The sequence below is a fragment of the Prionailurus viverrinus genome, chromosome A3 (genome assembly GCF_022837055.1).
Source record: "Prionailurus viverrinus isolate Anna chromosome A3, UM_Priviv_1.0, whole genome shotgun sequence".
In the NCBI taxonomy this organism is placed as follows: Eukaryota; Metazoa; Chordata; class Mammalia; order Carnivora; family Felidae; genus Prionailurus; species Prionailurus viverrinus.
The window spans coordinates 54,623,735-54,638,545 of record NC_062563.1 but is presented as its reverse complement, the minus strand read 5'-3'; the positions used below and the strand labels follow the sequence as shown (position 1 = coordinate 54,638,545).

Genomic DNA, 14,811 nt, shown 5'->3' with positions numbered 1-14,811 from the left:
AAGAAAGAATCAGCAAACCTGAAGATACATCAAGAGAGTTTATGCAACCTGAAGAGCAGAGAGAAAAACGAAAGGAAAGTGAATAGCCTCATCCCAGTCTGAGACGCCAATAAACTCACCAACAGGCATGTAAGGGGAGCACCAGAAAGGAAGAAAGAGAGGAACCGAAAAATTATTTGAAGAAATAATGGCTGAAAACTTCCCCAATCCCATGAAACACATGAATCTATACATTCAAGAAGCCGAACAAACTCCAAGTAGGATAAATGCAAATATGAAGCATGAACCCATATCACACTAAAAACGCTGAAAATCAGAGACAAAGATAAAGTTTTGGAAGCAGTTGTACTGGGTTAAAATACTGTCCCACAAAAGTTATATCCTTCTTGGAATCTCAGCACAGGACCTTATTTGGAAGTTGGGTGATCACAGGTGTCATCAGTTTGAGATAAAGTCATACTGGAGTAGAATAAACCTTGAATCCAGTATGAGACACACAGGGAGAGCACCATGTGATGATGGAGGCCAAGACTGGGGAGATGTATCTACAAATCAAGGAATCAAGGACGGTAGCAACATCAGAAGCTAAGAGAAAGGCATAAAACAGATTTCCTCCTAGAAACTTCCGAGATAGCACGGCCCTGCCAATACCCTCACATTAGAATTCTAGCTTCCACTACTGGGAGAGATTCAATTTTGCTTGTTTTAAGCTACTGAGCTTGTAACTGTGACAGCAGCCTTTGGAAAGTAAACAGGAGACAAAGGAAAGGACTCAAGTACAAGGAAACCCCCAACATGATTAACAGCTGACTCTCCATCACAAATAATAGAGGAAGCAGTAGGGTCACCAACATATTCAATGTGCAGAGAGGAAACTGCCCGCCAAGAATTTTATGTACTACCAAAACTTCTAAAAATAAAAATAAATAAATAAACAAAAAATGAGAGTATTCATTGCTAGCAGCCCTGCCATTCAAGAAATACTAAAGGATGTTCTTCAGGCTGAAAGCAAATGATCCCAGAGAGCATTTCCCACAGAGGAAACAAAAGGGGAAGGAACAAAATAATTAGTAATTATAAAAGACAATGTAATTGCACTTTTTCCTTTCCACTCTTAATTGATTTAAAGACTAAATTGTACAGCACAACAATGTGAATGTACTTAAAGCCACAGAACTATATGCTTAAAATGGCTAAAATGTGGGGCCCCTTGGGTGGCTCAGTAGGTTAAGCAACTGACTCTTTGATTTCAGCTTGGGTCATGATCGCAGGCCCATGGGATCAAGCCCCGCAACAGGCTCTGTTCCAGTTGTGGAGCCTGCTTAAGATTCTCTCTCTCCCTCTCTCTGTGCCCCTCCCCCGCCCCCACTTGCAAGCATGCTTTCTCTCTCAAAAAAAAAAAAATGGTGAAAATGAAAAAACGTGTTATGTATATTTTACCACCACCACAGCAAAACAATTGTAAAAAATAATAACGTGAATTACTGTATTACTTGCCCTGTAAAATATAGAAATCTATCTGACAACAGAATGAAGAGGGTAGGTGGGAGCCAAGTTGTATTGCAGTAAGGCAATGACACCAAAAGTTTACTCAAACCCACAGGAACAAATGAAGGAAACCAGACAAGGTAATTAAAAGGTTAATGTAGGGGCTCCTGGGTGGCGCAGTCGGTTGAGCGTCCGACTTCAGCCAGGTCACGATCTCGCGGTCCGTGAGTTCGAGCCCCGCGTCGGGCTCTGGGCTGATGGCTCGGAGCCTGGAGCCTGTTTCCGATTCTGTGTCTCCCTCTCTCTCTGCCCCTCCCCTGTTCATGCTCTGTCTCTCTCTGTCCCAAAAATAAATAAACGTTGAAAAAAAAAAAAGAAAAATAAATAAATAAATAAAAGGTTAATGTAACAAATTCTGCAAATGTCTCTTTACTCTCCTTCATTCACTCAGCTTATTTAAAAGATATAAAATTATATAAATATAAAATAATTATAACAATGTATTATGGGGTTTGTAACATGAACTGAAGTAATACATAAAATGGATAGAAATCACAAGGAGGGGTAAAGGTAGTAAACTATGTAGGAGTGGCAGGTCGACATCTCACTGGATCTGAAGTCTACATCTCAGGGTAAATCTGAAGTAGAGTATCATAAGATGTACATGGTAAGCACTAGAGTAAGTAGTAACAGAATGAATTTTTAAAGTACATAAAAAATAATTAAAGAAATTCAAATTACACATAAGAAAACATTTACTTAATGCAAAAGAAAAGAATAATGGAAAATGAGAGAAACACAAAGGAAAATGTGTTGTAACTCCAACCATGTCAGTAATAACATTAAGTGTGAATGGATTCAGCAAACACCCAAAAGGCAGAGATTGTCAAATGGGAGAAAAACAAAACAAAACAGGATCCAACTATATGAAGTCTTAAGGGAATACACTGAAGACCCAAAGATACAATGTGCTGAATGTAAAAAGATACAAAACACAGCATAGAAAAATAATAAGAATGTTGGTGTGGCTTTGATGGTTATCAGACAAAATAAACTTTAAAACAAAAAATGTTAAGAGATACAGAGGGGCATTCTATAATGATAAAATCCATCAAGTGAATGTAATAATTATAAACACTTATGTACCTAACAACAAAGACTCAGAATATACAAAGCAAAAGTTGAAAGAATTAAAGGAAGAAATAGAGATTTTAACAACAATAATTGGAGGCATCAACACCTCACTCCCAATAATAAACAGAACTACGCAGAAGATTAGCAAGGAAATAAAAAGACTTGAAAAACACTGAAAACCTGCTAGACTTAGACCTAATAGATATCTTTATCCATCAAACACTCAACAACAGTCCTTTTAAGAGTATATGAGGGACGCTGGGCTGGCTCAGTGGGCGAAGCATGTAACTCTTGATCTCTGGATTGTGAGTTTTAGCCCCCACGTTGGGTGTAGAGATTACTTAAAAATAAAATCTTAAAAAGAAAAAAGAGTACATGAAATATTCTCCAGGACAGACCATATTCTAGGCCATAACACAAGCCTCAATAAATTTAAAAGGAAAGGATTTGAATCATACAAAGTAAGTTCTCTGACTCTAATGGAGTGAAATTAGATCTCAAAAACAAAGAAATCTGAGAAATGCACAAGTACACACAATTTAAACAGCACACTCCTAGATAACTAATGGATCAAAGAATAAGTTACAAGGAAAATTAGAAAGTATTTTGAAATCGGTGCAACAAAGAAACAGCACTTAGGGTAGGCAGCTAAAGCAATGAAATTTCTAAAGAGATACAAACAACCACAACTAACTCAAGAAAAAATGGAAAATCTGAACAGGTCTATAGAAAGAGATTGAATTAAAAATGTTAAAAAAAAAAAAATTAACAACAAAAAAGCCTAGATAACTTCTGTGGTGAAATTCACCAAACACTTCAATGAGAATTAATACCAAATATTCACAAAAGCATCTCAAAAAACAGAAGAGAAGGGAACATTTCTCTACCTATCCTATGAGGTCAGTATTACCCTAGTACCAAAACCAGCTAAAGACATCATAAAAAAAAGGAAAATTACAGACCAAAATGTGTTACAAATACAGGCATAAAAATCCTCAACAAAATGCTAGCAAATGAAATCTACCAATATATAAAAAGGATCATACAGGGGCACCTGGGTTGCTTAGTTAGGTAAGTGACCGACTTCAGCTCAGGTCATGGTCTCACCATTCGTGAGTTCGAGCCCTGCATCGGGCTCTTGTGCTGACAGCTCGGAGCCTGGAGCCTGCTTCGGATTCTGTGTTTCCCTCTCTCTCTGCCCCTTCCCAACTCATGCTCTGTCTCTCTCAGTCTCTCAAAAATAAAAAATAGATGTTAAATATTAAAAAAAAAAAGGATCAATACTCTGGTTTCTCTTCAGATCGAATAAAAAAAAAGGATCATACATTAACCAATTGAGATTTATCCCAGATATGCAAGATCAATTGCAAAATGAACAAACTAGGGGCAGAAGGGAATCTGGTCAACTTGATAAAAGACATCTATGACAAGCCCTCAGCTAACACCATATTTAATGGTGAAAGACAAAACTTCCCTAAGATGAGGAATAAAACAAGGATGTCTGCTCTTCCCACTTCTGTTCAACACTGTATTAAGGATTCTGGCCAAGACAATTAGGCAAGGAAGTGAAACAAAAAGTATTCATACTGATAAGGCAGAAGTTAAACCACCTATAACTGCAGACGGTAGGATCTTATACAATATATTGAAAAGTCCTCAGGAACCTGAAACTATTAGAATCCAATGATTTCAGCAATTTGCAGGATATGAGAAAATTCAAAAGTCTACTGTAGTTCTATTTACTTGCAATAAATACAAATTAGAAAAATGGAAAAAACAATTCCATTTATGCCAACATCACAAAGTATAAAACACTTCATTCAGAATAAATTTAACATAAGAAGTGTGAAACTTATACTGTGAAAACTATAAACAAAAAGTATGTTAAAAGAAATTAATGAAGATGTGAATAAATAGAAAGCCTTCCCTCCCCACCGTTCTCAAGGATCCGGAAGACAATATTGTTAAGACAGCAATAATGCCCAAATTCATCTATAGATTCGATGCAGTCTGTATCAAAATCTCAGGTGGTTTCTTTGAAGAAACTGATGAGTTAATTCTAAAATTCACCAGGCCTGTAAGGGATCCAAAGTGGGCAAAACTACCTTAAAAAAGAAGACAAAGTGGGGGGATTCACACTTCCCAATTTCAAAACTTAGTATAAACATACAGTAACCAAGACAGTAATACTGGCCTAAGGACAGACAGGATCAATGGAACGGAACTAAGAGTCCGGAAATAAATATTTTCACTATGGTCAGTTGGTTTTTGACAAGGGTACCAAGACAATTCAATGGGAGACGATTAGTCTCGTCAGCCAATGGCGTTAGGTATATACCCAAGAAAAAGGAAAAGCTAGGTCTTCACAAAAACTTAAATACACCTTTGGTTCACAGCAGCTTTATTCACAATGGCCTAAAGTAGAAACAACCCCAACTGTCCATCAATTGATAAATGGATAAACAAAATGTGGTACACCCATAATATGGAATGTTATCCAGCCACAGAAAGAAATGAAGTACTGATTTGTGCTGCAGCGTGGCTGAACCTTAGAAACATTACTCTAAGAAGTCAGTAAAGACCACATAGTCTATCATTTCATTCACAGGAAACGTCCAAAACAAGCAAATCTATAGAGACAGAAAGTAGTTTCAGTGCTTGCCAGGAGCTGGGAGGAGGATGGCCGGCAATGGGGGTGGGGCTTCTTTCTGAAGTGATGAAAACATTCTAGAAATACAATATGATGCTGTTGTGACTTTGTGAACACACTATACATCATACTCGGTATGGATGACCTACGGTATGTGAATTATACCTCTTTTTAAAAAAGCAAGTTTTGGGGCGCCTGGGTGGCTCAGTCGGTTAAGCGTCCAACTCTTGATCTCAGCTCAGGTCATGATCTCACGGTTCATGGGATTGAGCCCCGTGTCAGACTCTGCGCTGACAGCATGGAGCCTGCTTGGGATTCTCTCTCTCCCTCTCTCCCTGCCCTTCCCCCCTTCTCTGTCTCCCTCTCTCTCTCAAAATAAATGAATAAACATTAACAACAACAACAAAAAAAGCAAGTGTCTGGATATTACAAATATTAATCAGATGTGCAAACTTACCAAAATTCTTTTACGGTCCTTTTCGGATAAAAATTTTACTGGCGGGTATTTCTGGGTGAAGCTGTAGAACGTGAAGAGATTAGAAAAGTCAAACATCTCCTGTGAAGATTTTCTCTAGTCCCAACAAAACGAAGGCTAGATTGTGGAATTATCACTGTCAGCCCTTCTAGCCATTCCAAAGAGGCTACAGGAACCAAGCAACTCCCGGCTCGTTCGAATTCAAGAAATATGCAACCCGCTCCTTGGGCAGAATCAAGCTGAGGATCGCGAGTCCGTGCTTGAGAAGGGAACATTTGTCACTGCACAGGCTGTGAAGAGCCAGAGCTAAACACAAAACACGGGAGGTGGCAGCATCCTCACAATGCTGTCTGGGGGTCCAGAAGGAAGAAAGCAGCCTCATGAAGTCACAGATCCAAAGCAGGAGATTGTGCCTTGCAAGGGTAAGAAACGAAAAAACGAAGCCTGTTCCCTTATTCTGGCCGATTTCACAATTGCATCACCCGTTTCTACACCAGTACCCCCGGACAAGATGACTGGGCATCAGCACTTTCTGTCTCCCACAGTCCGCTCTGAACCCATCTTAAGTGTCACTTTACCCTTCCAATGCCTCTTGCGCCTGGTAAAGGTTCCATTGTCCCCAACCCACACTGATGTTTCGGGGCAGGGCAACGCAAGTAGCAGATAAAACATCAACCGAGAGTTGATAAATGCAGATTTGAAACATCCATTCCTGAAGTGGCTCAGTTAGGAACAAAAGTGCTTTAAGTAAGTTCAGAGAAATCAACTTTGCAGTCATTATTTTAATTGGAGAGGTGCCAGGGGCACTGTCTCATGCCCTCCACATCCCCAGCTGGGATACAGAATGCATTTCCTTAATGGTCGCTGAACTGAATATGACAGGTCATTAGACAGAAGACCTTGAAGCAAGTGTTTCTCATCTCTTGGAAGAGTGGAAACATGCTTAAATTGGAGCTTGGGGCAGGAGGGCTTTCTCTTACAATGCAGATGAATTCCCCTATTAAGAGCTTCCAGATTCTCAAAAGGTCAAGTTCCCCTTGCAGACTACAAAACCAGACACAGGCAGGTGGGAGCATCTGAGGGAACTGGTGACAATCTTGGGCTTCTCCCTTACTAGTTCTGTGACCCAGAGCAAGACCCCCAAGAGCTCTGTGCACATCAGGGCCTTCTGCTCCGTCAATGGTAACCACAGCACCTCCCCGAGAGGGCTGCCCTGGAACGGACTGTCTTTACCACAGGCCGCCACGGTGAGGGCCGAGTGAATGTTCTCACGGCGGCCGTGGAACAGGGCAAGCTCCGCCTGCTAGAACACTGGCAGCCTTCAGGGAGACTGACAGATGTCTTGTTGGCAAAGTGACACTTCTTGTCATTCCAAGTACTTTCTCTATCAGTCAGCTGGAGGGGGGCCAAGCAAACGACAGCACTGCCTGCGTGCACCCCTCACATGGGCCTGATGTCCCCTCTCTTCTCTGAGCGCCCCACATCCACCGTTCAGCCTCAGTCCCAAATTCTGCAACCAGCCACATGGTGCATCTGCAATGTCTCTCTCCTTCCAGGCCGACCCTCTGCCTACCTGCCCACTGTGGCCCACTTGTACTGGAAAGAAAACAGCAAACAGTTTTCTTACAGGAAATATACTTAAAAAATAAAACTGAAGCAAAAACATTAACTGCCTGACACAAGGTCACACGTGAAGTACAGACTGATAAACCTACTTCAAACAGTGTGTGCTAAAACTTAAAAAAAAAAAAAAAAAGACATTGGCTGGGCTTCTTGCTGTTTTTCTTCAACATGTAGCAACCAAGTTTCAGATTTCATATGTATGATCAAGTGATTAAAGTGTTGGAAAAATTCTCACAACCCTCATTTCTTCCTTTTAGAAGCCAGGCACACAAAGCCAGAAGCAAGAGCAGGGGGAAAGCTCCTTCGGGGTCCTCCTCAGTCGGCACTTCACCCTGTTTGCCTTCCTGCAGCCACAGGTGACAGAGTTATGGGACTGCATGAGGGGACTGAGCGGCAACCCTGAGGTGGTCGTGTGAGGTGACTGCATGGCAACTCTGAGGTGACTGTGTGAGGTGACCCCATGGTAACTCTGTGACAGCATGAGGTGACTGTGTGGGAACTCTGAGGCAGTGACTCCGGGGGTGACCACATGGTAACCTGTGACTGCGTGAGGTGACTGCTTGGGAACTCTGAGGTCACCGCTTGAGGTGACTGCGTGGTAACTCTGTGGTGACAGTGTGAGGTGGTTCTGATGTGGTGCTAGCTGGGCCACTCCTTCAGCACATCATTCAGCCCTCCCCTGCTGCACTTGCCAAGCACTGAACAAAGTGGGCAAGGAAGAGGCATAGGCTTCTTTAAAGGCATGAAGTAGGTTAAAACCCTATGTAGTAGCATACTGGCTCATCCATACATTCATTTGGGAACTTTTTAATGAGCACCGATTTTGTGCCACATGCTGAGGATACAGAAGCAAACAACATATAGGGTCAAGGCCCTGCCCACATGAAGCCTGCAGTCGGCATTTGAGTGAGAGAGACAAGCAAGCAAGGGAGGCAGAATGTAGCACGAATTGAATAATGGAACTTTTCTTACCCCCCAAAATTAATCCTTTAGTAATTATTCTATGCCATTCCAGACTCTACCCTTACTGTTCATTAAAGTAGCAATAGTAAGAAGTGTTTTTACTTAGAATTTAAATTCTCATCATGACTTGCTATCTATTCACAGAAAATATAAAGATATGGAGATGAAATTAAACAATTGGCAGGCAATCAAACTCTTAAGAAATGGGAGGGGGGTGCTGTAAAGAAGAGAAAAAACTCACACAACCCACTTACTCAGGCTTCTCAAAGGGCACTGTCCCCATTTCTTTCCTTGTATGAATATAATCTTTACCTTTCAAAAATATCCTTAAATATCTTGGGGGCCACTTTGCCCCCAGGTGACAAGCACATCAACACAATGTAGTCCAGTTATATTCTTATCTTGCTCACGTCAAGATGGGTGTTTGATCATTCTTACCATATAAATCAGTCAAGAAAAATAAAACCTGACAGAGCTCCATTGATTTCTACCACAAAGTCTTGTCCATACTTGACTTTCTAACACACACAACAACTGGGGCTTATCTGTCGCCTGACTTGATCACCAAACTGGAGAACAGAACCAGTTGAGGATGAATAACTAGTAAAGCAGCCCCAAGAGGCAAATGCTTGACCTCTACACCCATCCTAAAGGGAGCTCTCACAGCTTGACAAGAATGAGTTACTGGTACTTTCTTCAAAATTACATTCATACTTGTGCTTCTCTTTCCTGTTTAAAAAGCACAAATATTGTCACAAAAGTATCAAAAGGAATCATAAAATTCTATTTCAAGAGATCTTGTGTGTAAGCCATTGCTTTAGGGAAGTGTTATACAATTGATTCACTTTTCATAAATGAATATTACTCTCTAAAGAAAATGATCACTGGCGGGCCTTTTTTTTTTGGCCAACATAAAACCTGGTTGGTTATTTCTTACCATAAGCAATTTTTTTTTAAGTTTCAACTAAAATCTCTCAAATTCTACCAGTCTTATTAAAGGTGGAATTTCTGGCTCCCATCCAGTGAAATGTTACCAGCAGCATAATTTCAGCCCAAATCACGGCAAGAAAAATTTAAAGAACAAATAACAACTTTATATTACTCACTCAATCTTCTAAAAAATAACAACTTTTAGTACAGCAAGAATTGAAATTAATAGTTTGTATGACTGCATATAAACTATCAATTGAGGACAAAGAAGAAAATGATGAACATATTTAGTTTGATGATTCTTCACCCTTATTTCTCTGCGATCATTTATCGCAGACACCGAAATCAAAGAAAAAATTGCTCTCCATTTCTTCTTTTATGAATCTGGGCTTGATAAAGGCTCATACAATACTGATACACATCATCCAAACCCATGCCAAGGTAAGGAAAAAAAAATAATGTCAACTTTAATGAGGGTTTTCATTTTTCTGTTTTAAACCTCTAAAAACCCAACTGTTATGCTGGATGCACAGTTTTCCAGATAAACTCAAGGGAAAAGTTCCAGTGCCCCGAGCTCCCATGTTTTGGAGAGAGAGGGAATGTGGGTACAACAGAACTACACACAGCAGGAGGAGAGTCGGGGAAAACACCAAGACAAAGGGTGAGGAGCAACTTGCTCTGGAATCTGATTCAAGTAAGTTCCCACCATATTATACAATTCTTCCCTCCCAGCCACTTCACCTGGACTCAATTCTGGAAGCTTCCTGAGGTATGGTGACAAGCAAATAAGTGACCCCTAATTTCTTACAGTACTTACATATAGTACTGGGTTTTAGACCCTCCAGTTTTTTGTTTTTTTCTTCTTTTGGAATTCCCTCAGATTAATCAGTATATGCTAGAAACCATCTGATCGCCTTGCATAACTTAAAAGAAGGTAAGGCCTAGCCTCAACTTGTATGCCACGAATTTTCAGGAACTGAGAAATTCACGGGGTTCAGAAAAGGAAGATTTCAACACACCTAGATCCTATCTTCTTCAAATGTTTGGAATATTTGAGTATTATATTCAAATCGGGATTAAAAACCAAAACCAAAACATTTATGTGGTTATTTGTTTAGATATGAGAGTTTGTAGAAATCAAACTGACGGGATAACAGAGGAACGACTTTTAGTGTAGGATCTGTGTGGCTGAGCTTCAGGAAGACTCCTGAAACAATTAACTTTATTGAAATAAATAAGTTTTTTTCCTAGAGAGAATCCATAGCTTTGATCAGAAATAGTTTGTAAAAAGCAAAATAAAGGAAGATAAAGCTTTAAAAACACTGCATCAAATTTGACAGTAAACATCTACCTTCTCACAGAAAAAAGTTCTTATGTTGAAAGCACCTAACACCTCTCATATTATAGAATTACATGATTAAAAAAATAATGACAGAGGTGAGATGAGCTTATATCAGATGCTGACCTTCTAAAGTCAGTAAATAGAAGGATTTTCCTTAAAAACGTGCACATACCTTTTCTCCAAATCTCTGATTTTCTCTCTTAGTGGTTCAACAATCTAAAACAAAAATAACCAAAATTACTTTTGAAGCAGAGAGTTCTCCACCATCCCTCTTTGATGTTCCACACAGACATGATGTAACACAAATCAGATTTTAATTTCTTCTACTATCCACTTCCAGTTTGAAATTAAGTTAGATCACTTGAATCACATGTTAAGAATCGAGATGATAAACTGTATGTTGGAACTCTTACTCCAGAGACACTTAAGTCTCTCTCAGAAAATTAACATTTTACTTTCCTTACTAATGAACAAAGTGGTTGAGGCTCACAAAAAACAGACAGATCACCACCACCCGTTCTTTTTAGGAACTAAAGAATCCCCTAAACGTTGCCCTCCCCTAAAAGCTTAACCTCTTGTTTCTGCACATAATCGCCATGTCATCTGCTCAGCACATGAATGAATGGCAGGCTGTGAGCCGACCCACAATGCTGTGTTTTTTTTTGTTGTTGTTGTTGTTTTTTTTTTTTCAACGTTTATTTATTTTTGGGACAGAGAGAGACAGAGCATGAACGGGGGAGGGGCAGAGAGAGAGGGAGACACAGAATCGGAAACAGGCTCCAGGCTCTGAGCCATCAGCCCAGAGCCTGACGCGGGGCTCGAACTCATGGACCGCAAGATCGTGAGATCGTGACCTGGCTGAAGTCGGACGCTTAACCGACTGCGCCACCCAGGCGCCCCACAATGCTGTGTTTTAACACAGGGAGCTCAATCCAAGGGCTTCTCCAGGACTGTGACATTTGGCTTCGAACCAAAATGAGGGACTCTCCATCCCCTCCCACAGCCCACGTCACACTAGCATACCTATATCTACAATTATTTGACTAAAAGCATAAGCGATTATTTTCAAACAGAAGGTGTATAAGTCCACCAGAGGAGCTAGCTTCTCAGAGGTGGGTGTGTAACTTCCCCCATCTGTGCATGTGGGCACCCTCTGTGTTCCCGGAGTCCCAGCATCTGAGTTGGGCTGGTTTTCCTTTCAACATCTGCTCTGGCACTTGCCTGCACCCCTGGTACTCACCTCCCCCTCTCTAAGAAATTCTCGAAGGTCACTTGAGAAGTCGTAACAAACTTTTAAACCCATTTTGCCTCTGAGTAGGAATTCAGTACATCACACCTTGATAAAACAGACAAACGCTAACACAGGGATGCATCCAGAGCATAAGAGACAGAAAGGCTCCTCTAAATAAGGGTAAATTTTGGAGATGTTTTCCAGATCACGTATTAGCAGCAAGCCGCCACACTAAAGACAGCAGCACCAGCGAAGGAGCTGAAATTGACAAACATAACGAAAAAACCAGAAACAAATTACGGGAAAGGAACTAACCTCTTCAATCTTGCTCTCGATTTTGAGTTCACCGTTTTCCTGCATAGACCTGTTGAGTAGAAAGCTACAAAACTGAGATCCACTGAAAGGCATGGCGACCTCAAGATTTATTTGTGAACAAAGTACAACATACACCAACGCCTGCAGACCACCTCGCCGCTCCCCTTCCCAAACATGGGTCCCGGGCTCCAGTTCCCTCCAGAAGGGGGTACACCAGAGGAACAGAAGACAGAGGAGGAGAGGAAACCTCAAGTTCATCTCACCCCCTCACCTCTACCACAGAAGGGTTATTTCTATTCAACTAAAATAATCTCACTTGCATGTTACACCCAACGTGGGATTATAAATTAGAGGCAGGAAGCGTGTCTATAGGAGTCCAAGTCTCTCGGCTGGGTTTTCCTGGGGCTTTAATGCAAAATGGAGCTTTTCCAAGTGAAAAAACAGAGTTCCTTTAAATGGGATCTGAGCACCCCTCCTAGTCACACACAGAAAGAAGCCTTTGTCAGGAGATACTCATGACCTAGCGGTGGGAATCAGATCAACACGGCCCCACCGGCCTTGCAAAATCTACTCAATATGAAAAGCCTGGTGGGGACACAGCAACCCTTTACCCTAGTGGCCTCCTGCAGGGACATTCAACTTCCAAACTCACCACGAGCACCACAACCGTGGCTGCGGCTCTTTTATTTTCACCACCAAGAAGTAGAGAGTGGAGCAAGTTTTGCTTCAAACGTAAAACTGTACTAGCAGTGCCAAATTTGTTTTTATGATGAACGCCTGTTATTATTATTATTTTTTAGAACATAAACACAAAGATTTTACTCTTCTGAGTGCCCCTCCCGCATTTATCATGAAGAACAAATAATGCACACTCAGTCGGAAGCCTCCCTGGGCCTAATCCTGAGGTAAACAGATGACCTCAGCCTTCACGGTCTGCTCCCAGGGCCAGGGGCCAGCCGTGGTTTCCCTAAGACAGCCTGTTTTTCAAAAGGCTTTGGAAAAGCGCGCCCCCTGTGTGCCTGCTTGAGCCACCCTGAAACACACCTTACATTTCAGCCGTGTAAAAGCTAGGGTCAGCCCCTTACTGCATACCAAAGGAGGGAAGGGACCCTGAGGTGGGCAATGCAAGGGAGCCAACCAGTAAAAATGGGTAAGTAGCAAAATCAGATGTATTCCTCGAGAACGTAAGGAGAAAGACAAAGCTCAGGTGTGTGGATAGCAAAAAGACCCAGTTTCGTTCTTTAAATATTCTTCAATTAACCCATGACATGTAATGACTGAAATGCATCTACAAAACCCCACCAACAGCATCCAAGTTATTAAAAAGAGTTACCTCATGTTAACGAAGTTGCCCCAAACAGCTGTAAGGGAAAGAAGAAGAAAATAGGTCAATATTTAACTTCATGACATTCAAGGATTCCAACGACTACAATTTTAATATTTAACCAGTATTTTCAAGTACACTAAGAAATCTGAATTATAGCTCACGAAGACAACAAAATGCACACTTTTAAAGGATTAAGTCCTACTAAAACGTAAGTGAAAAAGGATCCTATGCCTCTCTTTAATTCTGGAATACCTCTTGTGGGGTCTGGAGTTCAACTATGCTTGTGTTTGGATAAACAGTATGTCCTCAACCTTTGTTTGAGGAAAAGCCAGGCAGGAGAATCAAAGAACTGCAGGCCTGAAAGAGATCCCAGGGCTCGGTGCAACCTCTTTCTTTAAATCTCTATGAAACCAAAACCCAGAGAAGTTAAATAACGGGCCGAAGCCATGGCTTAACCTCACCTGGAAGTCCATCATCTCTCAGCACTTACCACGTCTCTCTCATATTCCAGTTTCCGGTCGGCTGGCCTGCCTCCTTGATGATAGACACCCAGAGGGTGGGTCATCATGTGTACACAGCTGGTGCCCAGTAAATGTGCACAAGTCAGCCCCAGCTGCAACAGTGAAGTCCTGCCATGGCTGACTTTGAAACATACTACCAGACCATGAGCGCTCACGTGACATCACGGAACAGAGGATTACTTCATAAGGAAACCTTCTGCGTGAATGAGTGGTTCTAATATTGTGTACGCATTCCTGCTTGTTTGTTTTATATTGTTATTTTATTTTTGAGACAGAGAGAGAGCATGAACGGGGAAGGGTCAGAGACAGAGGGAGACACAGAATCTGAAACAGGCTCCAGGCTCTGAGCTGTCAGCACAGAGCCCAACGCAGGGCTCAAACTCACGGAGCGCGAGATCATGACCTGAGCTGAAGTCGGCCGCTCAACCGACTGAGCCACCCAGGCGCCCCTACGCATTCCTGTTTGGCTCTTATGTAGTCACTCCCCAAATGGTGAACACCTCCTCAGGGCCAGGTGCTCTTACATGCTGGGGAAAGAGAGAGAGCAAAGACAAAGACCCTCCCCATTCCGGGGATGGTGATTCTGTGAGCTGGGAAAGGCATTAAGGTTAGTACCTACTCTGAGGCACCTTCTTATGGTCATCCTCCGGTACGTAGTAGGGTTTAACAAATATTTACAGAACAGGACTTAACTTCCCAAAATCACATTTCGCTGATTCCATAAGAGCACATTCTCCTCCGAAAGGAGGAAGCAACTAATACATAAGACAGCAATAAATAACTAAAAGTGGCAAAAATGCAAGAAATGGGAG

At 41.5% G+C, this 14,811-nt stretch overlaps 1 protein-coding gene across 2 annotated transcripts in view; it reads right to left on the bottom strand.

Annotated features, from left to right (window-relative positions):
- UXS1 (UDP-glucuronate decarboxylase 1) overlaps positions 1 to 14,811 on the bottom strand; it is a 96,755-nt gene that overhangs the window by 53,392 nt on the left and 28,552 nt on the right. Inside the window, exons 2-5 of one of the 2 annotated variants that reach the window (XM_047852846.1) lie at positions 13,485 to 13,512; positions 12,152 to 12,215; positions 10,778 to 10,821; positions 5,730 to 5,790 (exon numbers count right to left, since the gene is read on the bottom strand). In XM_047852846.1, coding sequence (XP_047708802.1) covers positions 5,730 to 5,790; positions 10,778 to 10,821; positions 12,152 to 12,215; positions 13,485 to 13,512 — 197 coding nt within the window. The remainder of the gene's footprint in view (positions 1 to 5,729; positions 5,791 to 10,777; positions 10,822 to 12,151; positions 12,216 to 13,484; positions 13,513 to 14,811) is intronic. The other variant, XM_047852847.1, reaches the window with a different exon arrangement.